Source organism: Acomys minous, assembly GCF_964271855.1.
Source record: "Acomys minous genome assembly, chromosome: 2".
Taxonomy (NCBI): Eukaryota; Metazoa; Chordata; class Mammalia; order Rodentia; family Muridae; genus Acomys; species Acomys minous.
Window position 1 is genome coordinate 46,397,429 of NC_140484.1, and position 15,454 is coordinate 46,412,882.

Below are 15,454 nucleotides of genomic sequence, written 5' to 3' on the forward strand. Positions count from 1 at the left end.
TGAGCTCTGGGAGCAGCTAAATTTATTATCTTAAAAGTAACTAGCAATGGGAGGATATAAGGGATGGGATAACCATTGAGATGTAACAAGAATAAATTAATAAAATAAAATTTAAAAAAATAAATACATTAATTAAAATTAATATGTAATATATATGTAATAGTAATAATTAAAGAACAGAGACCATGGGGGGGGAGTAACTAGCACATCAGAAATCTTAGTGAATACCACTTTTTTTTTTTTATCAAATTGTTTCTCAAAGTATTCCATTTCTATCCCTAAGGCTTTTAACAGTGGGAAGAGAGTAGTGTCAGAGACTGAAAAACAATGTCCTGCCAACTGCCATTAGGGGTGCCTACTGTATCTGTTTATTCTTTTTAAATTGGCTGCTGAGGGTTTGTCATCTTGAAAGAGACATTTTTAATGAGTCACAGCAGATATAAAGTAAATCTCTGTGTTATTTCAGTCATGGTAATCCTGAATCAAAGCTCTTCTCCAATAAGTAGTCCCGCAAAGGTGAGGACTCCGTTGGTGACCTTTGACCTGGGACACTGCTGCATCTACTGAATTTAATTCCAGTTGTAACTGGGAAGGGAAAGCTGGATCCGGATGCTGAGTAAAATTCAGAGAGATTTCCAGCCGTAGAAGGAAATTGAGTCATGCTGCCTAGAGACTGGCTGGGGCCAAGAGAAGGAGATCTCTGCCAGAAGGCAGTTCTGTACTGTTGACTATCTGGGAGGGCAACCATTGCCAGGGTTAGGGCAAAGGGCCTTAAAACTACAGATCTACCAAGCATGGTGATGCACATCTTTAATCGCAGGACTCAGGAGGAAGAGGCAGGCATCTCTGCAAGTTCCAGGCCAGCCTGGTGTCTACACAGTGAGTTCCAGGGCTTTTACAGGGCCACTATCTTAAAACCTTTAGATCCTAAAGCCCACCAAACAATCAATATAGCTGCCAAATGGAAGCAGGTTTGTCACTGTGCTGCCATCTTACTACCATGTATTTTTTTTTTTTTTTTAGTCACCATACTGCTTCAGCCTCCTTCAACCCCTACCTCACATAGAGGATGTCTTGTAAACAAAACCTGCTGAGATACTGCCTCCTCCCAAACTGTATGCCCCAAACCAAATCCCTTTTTTCTGTTGGAGTTAGGACACAGGGAACTCACCCTTTTAGATGCTACATAAAATGTGTATTCCAAAACATCCGCTGCTGAGTAACATCTTAATTACTCCCACTGAAACAACCTCATAGTCAACAGAACTTTTCCGCAGCCACCTCCACTGTAATCCCTCTGATAGTTCTCACGTTCGTCTGAGACGTACGAGTCGGTAAACATGATGAAACACAGTAAATCAGAGCCAAGAAAATGTTATTCTCGGAGTCTGCCCTTTGTCATATCAATAAAAGGAGGAGCCAGTGGAATTAATGGCCTTCAGAAGGTTGCTAAGAGAACCTTCTGAAGCCAATAGTCTCCAATGTCCTTGTGACCATCCTTTAAGATGCTGGAGTCCTTGAAAAAAGGTTGAAGATCTTAAGTAAGTAATGGAATTCTACAGCTTTGTGAGTCTGTGGTGCCCAGTATGTATGAACATGGATGAGAAGGCAAGAGATGTGTTAAAATCTGACTGTAACTATCCAAGCAACATGTGGACACAAGATCCTACATTTCAGAGAACGTGCTGTGGCAAATAGCACAGATTAGAAGTGTTTACAGAGATGACACTGGAAAACAAGACGTGCGGGAAGGAGATCAGTGTAGAACTTGGGAAAGGGTACTGTCTGTTACAAGAAACTACTTGAGCTGCACTGAGACTTCTCTGCATTCTTCGTCTATGTAGGTGGGTCGCCTCTGACTAAAATCCTCAGAGCCGGAGAGGTGATTCAGGAGGCAAAGGCGCTTCCATGTGCACACAATGCCCCTTCACCTTGACCTCCATTCCACAGAAATGGAGATTCAGTGAGGCCACACACCTGCCTGACAAAATGAGGTCTTAAACAAAGTTGTCTGCTAGCCTCCACATGCTGTGGCACACACACACACACACACACACACACACACACACACACACACGCCAATAATAATAAGTAGTTAAAATAAAAATAAAATTTAAAGGACAAATAAAAGTAACGTCCACAACTCTTATATCTGCAAGGAGAAGAGTTGTGATAGCAATGATTTCCACCTCTGTGTATTCTAACACCTTTGCATTCAAACCATTTCTTCCCCGACAAAACTCCAGTTCACAAGCAGCTCTCAGGATCCATAAGGTGCCCTTGCCAACCTTCTTCCCAACCTCACGGGCCCGATATAGTCATCCCTCCTCAGTGCAGCTTTTCTGAGCCAATTAGCGAAAAACCCTCCTTTCCTCACACTTAGCACCTCGACTGTTTTGAGAAGGTCCCTTCACCCCCAGATAACTGTTAGATTTTAATGATTTTCCACTGTGCACAGATCATACTCCTTTTCTCAAATAACCTAGATCTATGCCAAGGCTCCATCAATACATGCCAAATAAGTAAGTGGATTTAAAAAAAAATCACAGTATCCAGCAGAAGTTGGATGATGTAAAAAGAAAGAAACAAAAAGAAAGAAAGAAAGAAGGAAGGAAGGAAGGAAGGAAGGAAGGAAGCCTGGTTTCTGAACATAAAACTTAACTCTTTATTCTGAGCTATGGCTTGCCTTCTTGCCTCCCACAGAGCTGGTGTCGTGTGTAGGCAGGGGCCAGTCCATCTCCTTAACATCTCTGGTAACTATAGAGAATTGGTATATATGTGACCATCTAGTGGACATCTCTCTGAAGCTAAGCATTTATGGCGCAGTCACTATTTAATCGATCTAAGTTAATCAAGATACTAGATAACCAGCCTGTATGTGAAGACCTTTACATATGTCTTTCATCCCCACAACTTCCCTTCACCGTGACCTCCATTCCACAGAAATGGAGATTCAGTGAGGCCACACACCTGCCTGACAAAATGAGGTCTTAAACCTTAGTGGCTCTTGCTCCTGAGACCCTGCCTAACAGCTTCCGGTCTGCTTAGATGATGCCGGATGAAAAGGCGAACTAAGCATGCATTCTGTTGGCATGCAGTGCCCACCATGTGCAACAGTCATTGTCCTAACTTCCTTAAGAGTGTGTGTTCTGACAAAGCTGTTTTAGGATGTATATCCAGAGAAATATTCAGTTCCTCTAAGATGCCGGTGGGTTTAAAGAAGGTGTGTGTGTGTGTGTGTGTGTGTGTGTGTGTGTGTGTGTGTGTGTGTGTGTGTGTGTGTTTAATACAGTTTTTCTTTAATATACACATAAACACATTTCCTATTACCTAGCTAGGCTTTAAATACAGATGGCTTCTGTGAATTAATTCATGTAATTCTCATGAAAATGATACAAAGAGGTGTCTTTGTCAGTAAGTAACAAGTACAGTGATGGGTACTTGGATGGGTAAAGGAACTTTGTTGGGTTAGGACACTAAGTGTCCAGTTTGGGCCATTCAGTGTGCTATGGAAAGAAGGGGACCACCTCTCAGTTAGGATGCTTTGGGTAGTTTGGTTTTAGTCTACCAAATTAAAGTAGTGTTACAGAAGACTGCATAAAGAAGAGATAACATGATGGTAAAGTGAGCTATATGAAAATAAAAACCTTCATAGGAACTGAAAATATGGAAGGGTAAAAATTATCCTTGCCTTTCTTTCTTCCTTCTTTCCTTTCTTTTGTTTGTTTGGTTGGTTGTTGCTGTTGCTGTGTTGTTTTGTTTTGTTTTTGAGACAGGGTTTCTCTGCTTAGTCTTGGCTGTCCTGGACTCACTTTGTAGACCAGGCTGGCCTTGAACTCCCAGTGATCCTCCTGCTTCTGCCTCCCAAGTGCTGGGATTAAAGGTGTGAGCCACCACACCTGGCCTTCTTTTTCTTTCTTTCTTTCTTTTCTTTTCTTTTTCTTTTTTTTCCCCCTTCTTCTTTGTGATAAGAAGAGAGTGGAGATAAATTCAGAAGAAGGAAGTTCAGAACAATTACAAGATTTCTTCAACTATAAAAGGAACTAAAAACCAAGTTATATGGTAAGCACATACTTCATATTTCAAGAAACTACCCAACTATTTTTTAAAGTAGCTTCAGCGTTCCACATTCCCACCAACATTCCCGCCTGCTCTTGATGTGTTAGTCCTTTCCACTTTAGTTATGCTAATGGATGTGCATTGTTTTTTACTTGTACCATGACTTCATTTGCACAGTAGTTTTAACACATGTTTTATTTTAGACAGTATCTCACTATGTAACTGTAGGTAGCCTGGACATCTTATGGAGACCAAACTGCCTCAGACTCACTGAGATCTACCTGCCTTTGCCTCAGCCACTGCTTCCCAAGTGCTGGCACTAAAGGCTTCCTACTAAAGGAACCACTACACTCACCTCATTTCTCCTACTTTTTAAAATTGGATTGGATTGGTCATTTTCCTACTCATGAAATTTAAGAGTTACAGTCATTCCATTCCTACTATTTCCCTGAGAGAGCTGGAAGTATATTTACCTAAGGCCACACAGCCCATAGCAGCTGTGTATGTAGCAATCAAAAAACTAGACCAGAAATGCTCGTTAAATGAATATTTACATACACTGTGGTATCTCTACACCACAAAAGTGAGAAAAAAAAAAACAGCAGTGTGCATAAATCATGAGTGAGTTTCATGAGTGAAAGAAGCCATAAAAGAAAGTGAATTAAGTAGTGGATTCAATTTACAGAAAACTCTATACAATGCAAACTACTGTATAATAACAGAGCACAGTGCTTAAAGTAGAAGAGATAAAGAGTGGCTACAGGTCATGTGCTAGATAGGCCACTGTTGTAACTATAGCGATCATGACGTCGCAATGTACAGAGATCAAGACTTACCAAGGTGTACACTTCAAATATGTGTGGCCACTGTGCAGCTATGACACATCAAGAAAAGAACTGACTGTAAGAACGAAGCTAAAGCAATACATAAAGGAGACCTCAGAATAACATTGCTTTCTCCACGGCTGAGGGACTCCTCCTCCTCCTAAGATAATTGAAAGTAAAGACGAAATAACAAATTACGTTTGTCATCCCAAACAAATAGGGAAGAGAGCAGTAAAGGAGAATAATGACTTAAGTTTTTCTAATTTTTCTTTTTTTTTTTTCAAGTAACGACAATGAAGACTTTTATTTTTGCTGAAATTCCATAAAGCCAAATGAATAGTAATGTCCCAGATACAGTTTGACCTTTGAGTTTTGCCAAGTTTAAATAACACAATATTCAAGACATACTGAAAACACTGTCAATTATTGTATGTCTGGCATGAATTTCTAATTTTTCAGATCCTACTTTATGTTTTTATCTGGTTCAATATAATTTCTCAATGTTAAGTAAAGTAAGATACTTTCTTATTATAATATTTACCTAATATATTATATATAATGTATAATACAAAAAATCCATAATATGCTCTTCTTACTTAAAAAATATATCCAACAGTTATCTTTAATAAAAGTCATTTTTTTGTTTCTTTTCAAGTCAAACCATTTTTTTTACATATACATTTATATTATTACACATATATACACTAAACTACCTACAGCAAGAACCATGACACAATCAGGAATTATATAAATGTTACATTCTTGGCTATTTGTATTTGACAGCCTTGAACAAAATATCTTTCCTATCTTGGTGCTTCTAAATTTCTAAAATTCTGAATGTAAATCAATCTCCATCACATCTTGTCATGGGATGAAATTCATGATAAATTTCTGTAGAATTCAACTCAAAGGGCACTGTTCAGTAAACAGAGTTATTGAATTAGAGTATCCAATCTAGAAAAAAATCCTCATCAAATATAAAATGTTTCTTGAAAAACCAGAAATTAAATAAATAAAATGTTTTACTTGTAAAAAAGAATAGCTAGTCACTGCCTTACTAAACACACACACACACACACACACACACACACACACACACACACGCAAATCTACTCTATACCTCTAACACAACCAATACTTGAAGACTCATCATTCACCTCTGTTTGCCTTGAGTTTATAATTAGAACATTGCTTTTATACATCTTAAAATATTTGTGATAAGTAAATGCATGTTTGTATAACAGAATGTCATTCAGGACATATTACAGTGACAATTATAATAACCTTGCAGTAGCAATCCATGTGATAACAGTATCTTGTAAGCTTTCAATTCTGATACCTGCCTCTAAGAATCTGAGCTTACTAAGAAAAAGTTAACACTTGCTAAAATAATATTGTTAATTTTTCCAAGATGTACAAGAAAGGAAAATCGTGACTCAATGGCGTTGAGAAATGACACCAGAGTAAAAGAATTTATATTTCTGGGTCTTACTCAGTCCCAAAACCTGAGCCTGGTCTTATTTCTTGTTTTGTGTTTTGTGTACGTAACAACTCTCCTGGGGAATCTCCTTATCATGATCACTGTGACCTGTGAGTCCCGTCTTCACACACCTATGTACTTCCTGCTCCGAAACCTCGCCATCCTGGACATCTGCTTCTCCTCCATCACAGCCCCTAAGGTCTTGGTGGACCTTCTGGCAGAAAAAAAGACCATTTCTTACACAACCTGCATGACACAGATATTTTTCTTTCATCTGCTTGGCGGGGCAGACATTTTTTCTCTCTCTGTGATGGCGTTTGATCGCTACATGGCCATCTCGAAGCCCCTGCACTATGTGACCATCATGAGTAGTAGGCGGTGCACAGCCCTCATTGTGGCTTCCTGGGTGGGGGGCTTCATCCACTCCATTGTGCAGATCGCTCTCCTGCTGCCACTCCCCTTCTGTGGACCCAATGTTCTTGATACGTTCTACTGCGATGTCCCACAGGTCCTCAAGCTCGCCTGCACTGACACCTTTGTTCTTGAGCTCCTGATGATCTCAAACAATGGCCTGGTCACTACCCTGTGGTTCATCTTCCTGCTGGTGTCCTACATGGTCATCTTGATGATGTTGAGGTCTCAGGCAGGAGAGGACAGGAGGAAAGCCATCTCCACCTGCACCTCCCACATCACTGTGGTCACCCTGCATTTCGTGCCCTGCATCTATGTCTATGCCCGGCCCTTCACTGCCCTCCCCACAGATAAAGCCATCAGTGTCACCTTCACAGTCATCTCCCCTCTCTTGAACCCCTTGATCTACACTCTGAGGAACCAGGAAATGAAGTCAGCCATGAGGAGACTAAAGAGAAAACTCACACCTCTTGAAAAGTAACAGAAAAGGAAACCCCAACCCTCTTGTCACCAGGAATTTTCTTCATTATTTTTTTCTGTGTGTTTACATACTCACACAATTGTCAATTAACCAGCTACATGGAAATGCTAAGAAAACGTTTGCTTTTCTACTTATATTAGTAGTAATTAGTAACCCAAATTTCTATGTGGCACAAAGTAAATAGTCTTACAGGATCAGGCTGATTAATTTATTTGTAGTTTAGTTGGCTGTTCTTGAGACAAAGTCTTACCATGTAGTCCTGCCTGGCCTTGAACTCATAGAAATCCACATGTTTCTGGCCTCGCAAGTGCTGGGATTAAAAGCATGAGCCACCAGGCTTGTCCTATTTTCTTGTTCTTCTTTGCTTAAGAATAATTTGTTTTATTATATGTATGGATGGTTTGTCAGGATGTATGTGTGTCCACCATGTGCATGCATGATGCCTGTGGAAGCCAGAGGACGCCATTGGATCCCCTATAGCTAGAGTTACAAATAGTCATGAGCTGCTATGTGAACGCCAGAAACCAAACGTGGGTCACTTGCAAGAGCAAGTAAGGTCTCTTAACTGTTGAGCCATCTCTCCAGCCCCTGATCACTATGTTTTCAATCAAAGACCAAAGTTACAATATGTCAGTCAAAACAGCTGTCATTAGACTCAACTCCTTTTTCAAAAGGCAGGGAGCTAGAACTGGTCATTTTGCTTGTAATCCAGTACTTGGAAGGTGGTAATAGGGTATCAGGAGCTCAAGGCCAGTTTGGGGCCAACCTGGGCTATATGACAGCCTATCTCCAAACACCAAGCAATAAAAAGGAGGAAGAGGAGAAAATCCAGAGATAAAAAAGTAATTTGTTTGAGGACTTTAGCCAAGTTAGGCACAGAGATATCTTTAATAGCCAACTCTTGGTTTTCTATCACATGATTACAATCTCTTACATTGTTGGGTTTGCCATACAAAACTATATTCCTGTTCTAGCAGGCTCTCATGCTCAGCACCTCTGAGGTCCACATTCACGGGTGCAGCTGGATTATCAGGTGGGGAAATTTCCTTCTCCTTAGTTAAACTCTTACTGGACTTGGGCTGGTGAGGACGTTCCCAGACCATAATGATTACCCTCCTGGATTCCTGTCACAAATGAAGTTTGACAACAGTTCTCATCATGACCTGAAGGTATTTCTGATAATACAGACTATGCTTTACCATTAGACATTCTTGTGAGGAGCTCAGACAGGAGCAGAGCTGTAAGGAGCCCACATAGGGACCAAATCATCTCCAACACCCAAGTGACTTTTCAGTTGTAGACTTGCTAGATCAATCTCAGGTCAGTTTCATGAATCACAGTTCTGCTACTTGGGGGTCAGGGGGAGCTTAGCAAGGAATTGGACAAGGAGAGACAAGGAGGTTTGGATGCTTGTATCAGTTCATATACATGAAAAGTAAATTAAATATATCTTTAAATAGAGATACTCTGAAGCAGATGAAAGGTACATCTCAGGAGAATTTTATATCTTAAAAAAAACGCTATGAGTTATAGATAAACCCTCAGGGATAGAGGTTCAATAAGTAAACCACTTACTTTGGAAGAGCAAGGATTTGTAATCCCAGAGCTGATGAAACAGAAACAGGAATGTGTCTGGGGATCACTGACCAGCCAATCTGGCCTAAATGGTGATCTCTAACCCAGGTGAGAAACTTGTCTTAAAGGGGGAGGACGGCATTCTCAGGATGCCACCTGAGAGCACTTAGGAGAGGCCCAAGGCCAAGGAAAGTTCTCCAAAGCACTGAGAGTGTGGAGGACAAACCTGGAGTTCTCTTGGCCCCATAAATAGTTAAGATGTTTTGGAATGAGTCTCAAATGTCTGCTGGTCCCCATCACCTGATCAACCCCATCTAAATTTTTACACTATTGGCTTATTTCCTTAAGCATAGAAATTCTAAGAACTTCACCAAATCACTGATCTTAGAATCCTGCTGCCTTGGCCTACTACCTTTGGCCTCCAGAGCAGCCCTGGCTGCACTGAGACTCATTGGCCAGGCTGGCTCTGAACTCATAGAGTTCCACCTTCCTCTGCCTCCCAAGTGCTAGGATTAAACACTTGTGCCACCACATCTGGCCCCTGGGCTTTTCATTATGAAACTGCCTAAGAAAAGTGCACACCACACAACCATGGCTGCCCATTTCACACCAACGTGTCCTTTATTTCACTATCTGACTCTTGCAATTCACTCAAAATCTGTCTTTATCTCTGTTAGAATCTGACAGCACAAAAAAAAAAATCTAAGTATCTCAGTCAGTCTATCTCAGACTATAGTCCCAAGAAGTGAGGAATCCTGAAGCCTTACCATATGTTTATCTCTGGTGACTCTCACGAACCATGCCTAAGCATACAACATGACTGAATTAATGCCCTAACTAACTGATGGTTTCATCTGATAGTACAAACATTTATTAGGATAATGTAAATAGCAAATTGAACTGCATTTCTTTTCATTTAAAAATTTATATTTTTACCTATTCCATTAAGATATAATCATCAAATAAAATAATTCATATTTTCAGTATGCAATGTGAACTATATTGCAGAGATGTATGTTTTGATGAGTTTCTTTTTATATTCTGTTCCAAAGAACCTCAGAAGGCTCAGTTGAATCTGTGCACAATCACTTTTAAAATGTACTCTGGTCTCTATGTTCTCTCGCCGAAATGTTGTAATGGCCAACACCTCTGAGTGTCGGTGAAAAAGGAATATATATTTATTTATAAAGTAAGTAACTTGATGAGTGTCAGAACTTGTCACCACACTGCCTCCCTAGATTCTGAGTGAACTGTTAATCTCAGCTATGTAACTTGAAGTAGCTGCACAGTGACCGTGAACATATTACTTTAAAGAAGAAGCCAGGCATATGAATCTACATAACCCGGCCCAGGGAACTGCAGCCACAGAGCTCTCAGTTTTTCCATCACTACACTGTCTGTATAGTTCCATTTCCCAGCTGATTTCAGGCACAGGGAGTTTTGACCAAGAGGGAGATTGCAACATTTTCTTCCTGAGGCAAAGAAAACTATCTCACTGGTTTCCTCTGAAGGCAAGGCCGCGTCCCGCAGGAGCGCTGACATGTCGTCCTGTGATGGTGGAGAGCTGCTGACATTTTAATGATTCCCATGAGAGTTCCATATTATTGGCCACACTGCATCCACATTGATCCTCAGGAATATTCCTTTTGTTGCTTCCTATAATGGGCTTGTGGCTGAGGGGCCAGCAGAACAGAAGAGTCAGAGCATTTGCATTCCTTGATGTCGCTCACAAAACCATCCCATTCCCCAGCCCCCTGCACTCCTACACCCCACATCCGTGCTGCCTCCGACCCGCAGCCCCCACAGCCACATCACCTCAATCTGAAAGAAGATAAGATCAGTAGCCTTGAGGCAGGCAGGCTTTGTGTTACATGTAGAATTTCCAGCAAACATACTTCTAAGATTCAGTTAAAGCATTGTAAAATAGTATAAAGTCAACTGCCGGCTTGGCAGTTAAGGCAACAATGAACTTCTGAAATCGTTATCTACTAATGTTGATAACAGAAATGCTACAAGTGTTTCCAATGCTCCAAACAAAGCAAGAATCTTAAAGAAACAAAGAGAAGTGATAGTTTCTCCTTTGAAGAAGACAAAAAGTGTAACTCACACAGCACTGAATAGGGATAGCTAGGGCAGGAGGCAGCTCAGTTTGTAGGACTTTGAGGTAGTGGCTCCTGAGCTTAGGTAGTGGAGTCTTATCAGCTTTACTTCCTGGTCAGGAGTGGAATTTAGAAGCCTTGAGTGAGAAGTTTTTTTATTGTATTGGGGATCAAGCCAAGGGCTTTGCACGAACCAAGCAAGAGCTTTACCACTGAGGCAAATCTTTAGTCTAAGTAGGGTGTTTTAGTGACTCTTTTATCTGTATGGTCATGTGCCACCGATGATGAACAATTCTCTTAAGGCTTTAGGGTTTAATGAAGAGGAAGATACTTGCGGAATAGTGAGATGGCTCAGTGGGTAAAGGCACTAGCCACCGAGCCTGACCACCTGAGTTCAGTCCCCGCCCCCCCCCCCGCCCCCAGGCACATGACGGAAGGATAGGACTGACTTCTGCAAGTTGTACTCGGACCTCCACGTGTGAGCCGAGGCACACGGACATGAATAAATACCCACGACAAGCAAATAAATAAATACACAGACAAATGTACATTTTTCAAAAGCGAAACACTTTCAAAATAGAAAAACCTCAGTCAGCAAAAAGGACATTTTACAACATGAACTCGACGTGGACAATGAGACACACTTTGCTCAGGGGACACTGGGGTAGAGGGAGCTCTTAGTTTGCAGGTTCACATCTATGGCGTTTGATGGGATTGTTTCCAACAGATGCTCTGTTACAATAAATTTGTATGGGTTCGGCCTAAAAAGGCTAAATACCGACAAGGAGTCTGAAGCGTGCTTTTAAACTGGCAGCACTGCGTGCTGGGCAGAAACGAACTAAAACAAATCTACCAATAAAATAAACAACTACTGAAAACCTCTAGACGTACATATACCCCAAGCACTTGCCACTATGGTGATGCTAGGCAATTTCTCTCCTCGTCCTCCTCCACGCTCCTCTCCTTCCCGTAACCATCTACCTTTTTTCCTACCCTTCCCTCCTTTTTTCCTAACCCTCCCACTTTTTTCTCTCCTCTCCCTGGAAGTCCCTCCTTCCACTTCCTGTCCTTCTGCCCAGCTGATTGGCTAAACAGTGCTTTACTGACAGTTGTTACATCCACTCAGCATTCCTCCACAATGCTCTCTGCCATGGGCCACAGGGTGGATTTTAACATAACTTCAAGAGCCCAGTTTTGGAATAATCAGGAAATTATAGTTCTTTACCCATTCCTGTGTCAGTTAGGTTTTACTATTAACTGTGATGAGACAAAATGACCAAAAGCAACTCAGGGAGCAACTTCCACCGCACAGTTCATCACTGAAAGGAGTCAGGACAGAAACCCAGCAGGGCAGGGACCTGGAGGCAGGGGCTCGTGCAAAGGCCATGGAGGAGTGCTGTTACTTGCTTGCTCCTCGTGCCTTGTTCAGTCTGCTCTCTTATAAAACCCAAGACCAACAGTCCAGGGATGGCACCACCACCACGGTCCTTGGTCCCCCATCAATCACTTATTTATTTATTTATTTATTTATTTATTTAATGTATATGAGTGCTCTGTCCTCATATGCACCTGCATGGCAGAAAAGGGCATCAGATCCCAGTATAGATGGTTCTGAAAAGCAGACAGTGCTCTTAACCTCTAAGCCACCTCTCCAGCCCTCGATCTCCGATTTTAAAAATGCCCTACAGGCTTGCGGAGAAGTGAGACTACGGAGGCACTCTCATAACTGAGGGTCCCTTCTTTCTGATGACTCTAGCTTGTGTCACATTGACATTTCCCTTTGTGCTTCGCTTGGGTTTGTTTTTTTTTTTATCCAATATGCAAAATTCTATACTTTGAAGGTATCTTTCCCACTCTGTAAAAAGCCATCTTCTAACAGCCTCACTAGATCAGTTGTTTGCACAGGGAACTCAAGCCTGAAACAGAGTCACTCAGACTCCATTTCTGTGCTTTGCCATTGGAATGGCATGTGGCTCTTTCTGAAGAAGTCTGTATAGACAACACGCTGCCCTCCCACCCCACCTCACCCCCGCCCACCACTGTTATCACCCCTGACGCCCTCTCCTTCTAAGTCACCACCAGCCTTGCCTCTCACCACGTTCTTGCATGGCATACTACATTGCTTTGATGTGCAAATACTCATCCTGAACCTTTCTCTTACAGCAATTTCAAGCCAGGGGATAAAACTGAGAAGAGATCTGTTTGCAGTTAAGAGCACTTGGCTTTGAAATAAAACATATCCTGACTGGAGGTAAGCTCCCTTGGCCTTTAAGACATTGGTCAACTGGTTAATATTTCCATGTCTACTTTTCCTATATATAATATATGTACATATATAGATATAATTATAGAACTGGGGTAAAAATATTAGGGTATACTCACAGGAATGGGTACAGGTTTGGGATAAGTAAGTGGCACAACATGTAAGAATTACTTCTGGGGCTGCAGAGATGATTGAGCAGTTTAGTTGCTCATGCAGAGGGTCCAAGTTTGATACCAGCGCCCACATAGTGGCTCACGGCCACTGTAAATCCAGTTTCAGGAGATCTGATGCCCTCTTCTGGTCTCCTTGGAAAAGGCCCTCTTGTAGTACACATACATATATACATATAATCAAACCACTCATACATATAAAGAAATAAACCTAAGCAAAATTTTCACATCATAAATGTTCACTAAAAGAAAGCCAAAACAATTAGCAGAGCAAGACTCTTCCTACCATTCTGTTAAGTGCTAAGTGTACATAGGATTTACTTAACATTAAGATGACAGAATTTCTTATTAAGATGTACGGTTTGAGCCTGGCATGGTGGCACATGCCTGTAATCCCAGCACTCAGGGAGGCAGAGGCAGCCAGATCTATATGAGTTTTAGAGCAGCCTGGTTTACAAAGCGAGTTCAAAAGAGCTAAGGCTACATAAAGAAGCCCTGTCTCAAAACCTCAAAACAACAAAAACAAAAACCAAGTATGATTTGTTCTCTCTCTGCAAAAGTTTACAAGTACCTCTATTTACAGAAAGTACCTCCTTACAAACAATAATTTAAGTATGTTTATAGCAAGTGTCTATGTACTCTGATTTTTGGGGGGTATTTACCTTAGCTTGATCTCTGAAGGTAAAAAAATACCCTGAGAAAAGAAATGGGCATTTCCAGTATATCTGTTAGCTTCCCTGGTGGAGTGCTTGACTGGCATACATGCCTTGAGTCTGATCCACAGCATCACAGAGACCATAGATAATGGTGCATGCCCATAATTATAGCACCTGGGAGGTAGAAATAGGAGAAGCAGGAGTTCAAGGTCACCCTCATCATCTCAGGTACATAGCAAGTTTAACACCAGCCTGGGCAAGAAATCCTGCCTTCAAAACTTTAATAAAGTAAGCCAGTCCTAGTGGCTCACACCTGTAATCCCAGCACTCTAGGAAGCAGAGTCAGGTGGATCTCTGTGAGTTTGAGGTCAGCCTGGTCTACAAAAGTGAGTACAGGATAGCCAGGGCTACACAGAGAAACTCTGTCTCAAAAAACCAAAAAAAAAAAAAAAAAAAAAAAAAAAAGAAAGAAAAGAAAAAGAAAAAACTTTAATAAAGTAAGTTAATAAATGATATTTCTTTACTCTCTTCTGGCCTCCGAGGGCACTGCACACATTTGGTGCACACACACACTATATGTACAATCAAAGCACCATTATACAGAAACTAAAAGTAAATAAAATGTTCAGTTTACAAATAATTTAATTAGTTAATAATATATTTTATAAAATAAAACTCATGTCTACATTCCAGATTGACCGATGGTTACTTAAGGAGTATTTCCTCCACTTCCTAGCCATGGTAAAGAATTCTGATTCTTCTGGGATTTCTGTGATTATCACATATAAAATTTATTCTTGAATCACGTTATGAATGCAAACATGAAAATTAGAAGGACAGGCTGGATACAATGGTACAAACCTTTAATCCCAGCACTGAGGAGGCAGAAGCTGGTGGATCCGTGAGTTCAAGGCCAGCCTGTTCTACAGTGTGCCAGGATAGCCAGGGCTAAACAGAAAATCTCTGCCTCAGGAAAAAAAAAAAGTTGGAAGGACAAAGATGTCCTGAACTAAAACCATGAAGAGAAACATGAAGATGTTAGTTTTCCATGTGAGTGAATAAGTAAGAGGGTGCTTCTTGGAAAAGTGTAATCTTTTGATGGTTCCCCCCCCCACCAAGGACTAGAACAACAAAATGAAATTAAATCAGAGAAATTAAAGCTACATTCAGGAGGAAAATAATCAATGTGTGAATAGTGAGGTTAGCAAAATAACAAAAGAAACTGAGAAGACATGAAGTCCATCTGGAAGCTCAGTTTGCAAAGGTGACTCCGAATGCAGCTGGTGAAGACTATAGTTACACATCAGGAAAAGTAGCTGTTCTAAAAGCGGGTGGTCAGCTGGGCGTGGTGGCGCACAGCTTTAATCCCAGCACTCAGGAGGCAGAGGCAGGCGGATCTCTGTAAGTCAAGACCAACCTGGTCTACAAGAGAGTCC

General features: G+C 41.2%; 1 protein-coding gene across 1 annotated transcript; it reads left to right on the forward strand.

Annotated features, from left to right (window-relative positions):
- Positions 1-6,322: 6,322 nt before the first annotated feature.
- On the forward strand, positions 6,323-7,486 carry LOC311591956 (olfactory receptor 4D11; the record flags this gene model as incomplete). Its single annotated transcript, XM_084771800.1, has 1 exon — positions 6,323-7,486. One exon carries the CDS (start codon positions 6,323-6,325, stop codon positions 7,253-7,255), a length of 933 nt encoding a protein of 310 aa, XP_084627926.1. The 3' UTR covers positions 7,256-7,486.
- Between the last annotated feature and the right edge of the window lie 7,968 nt (positions 7,487-15,454).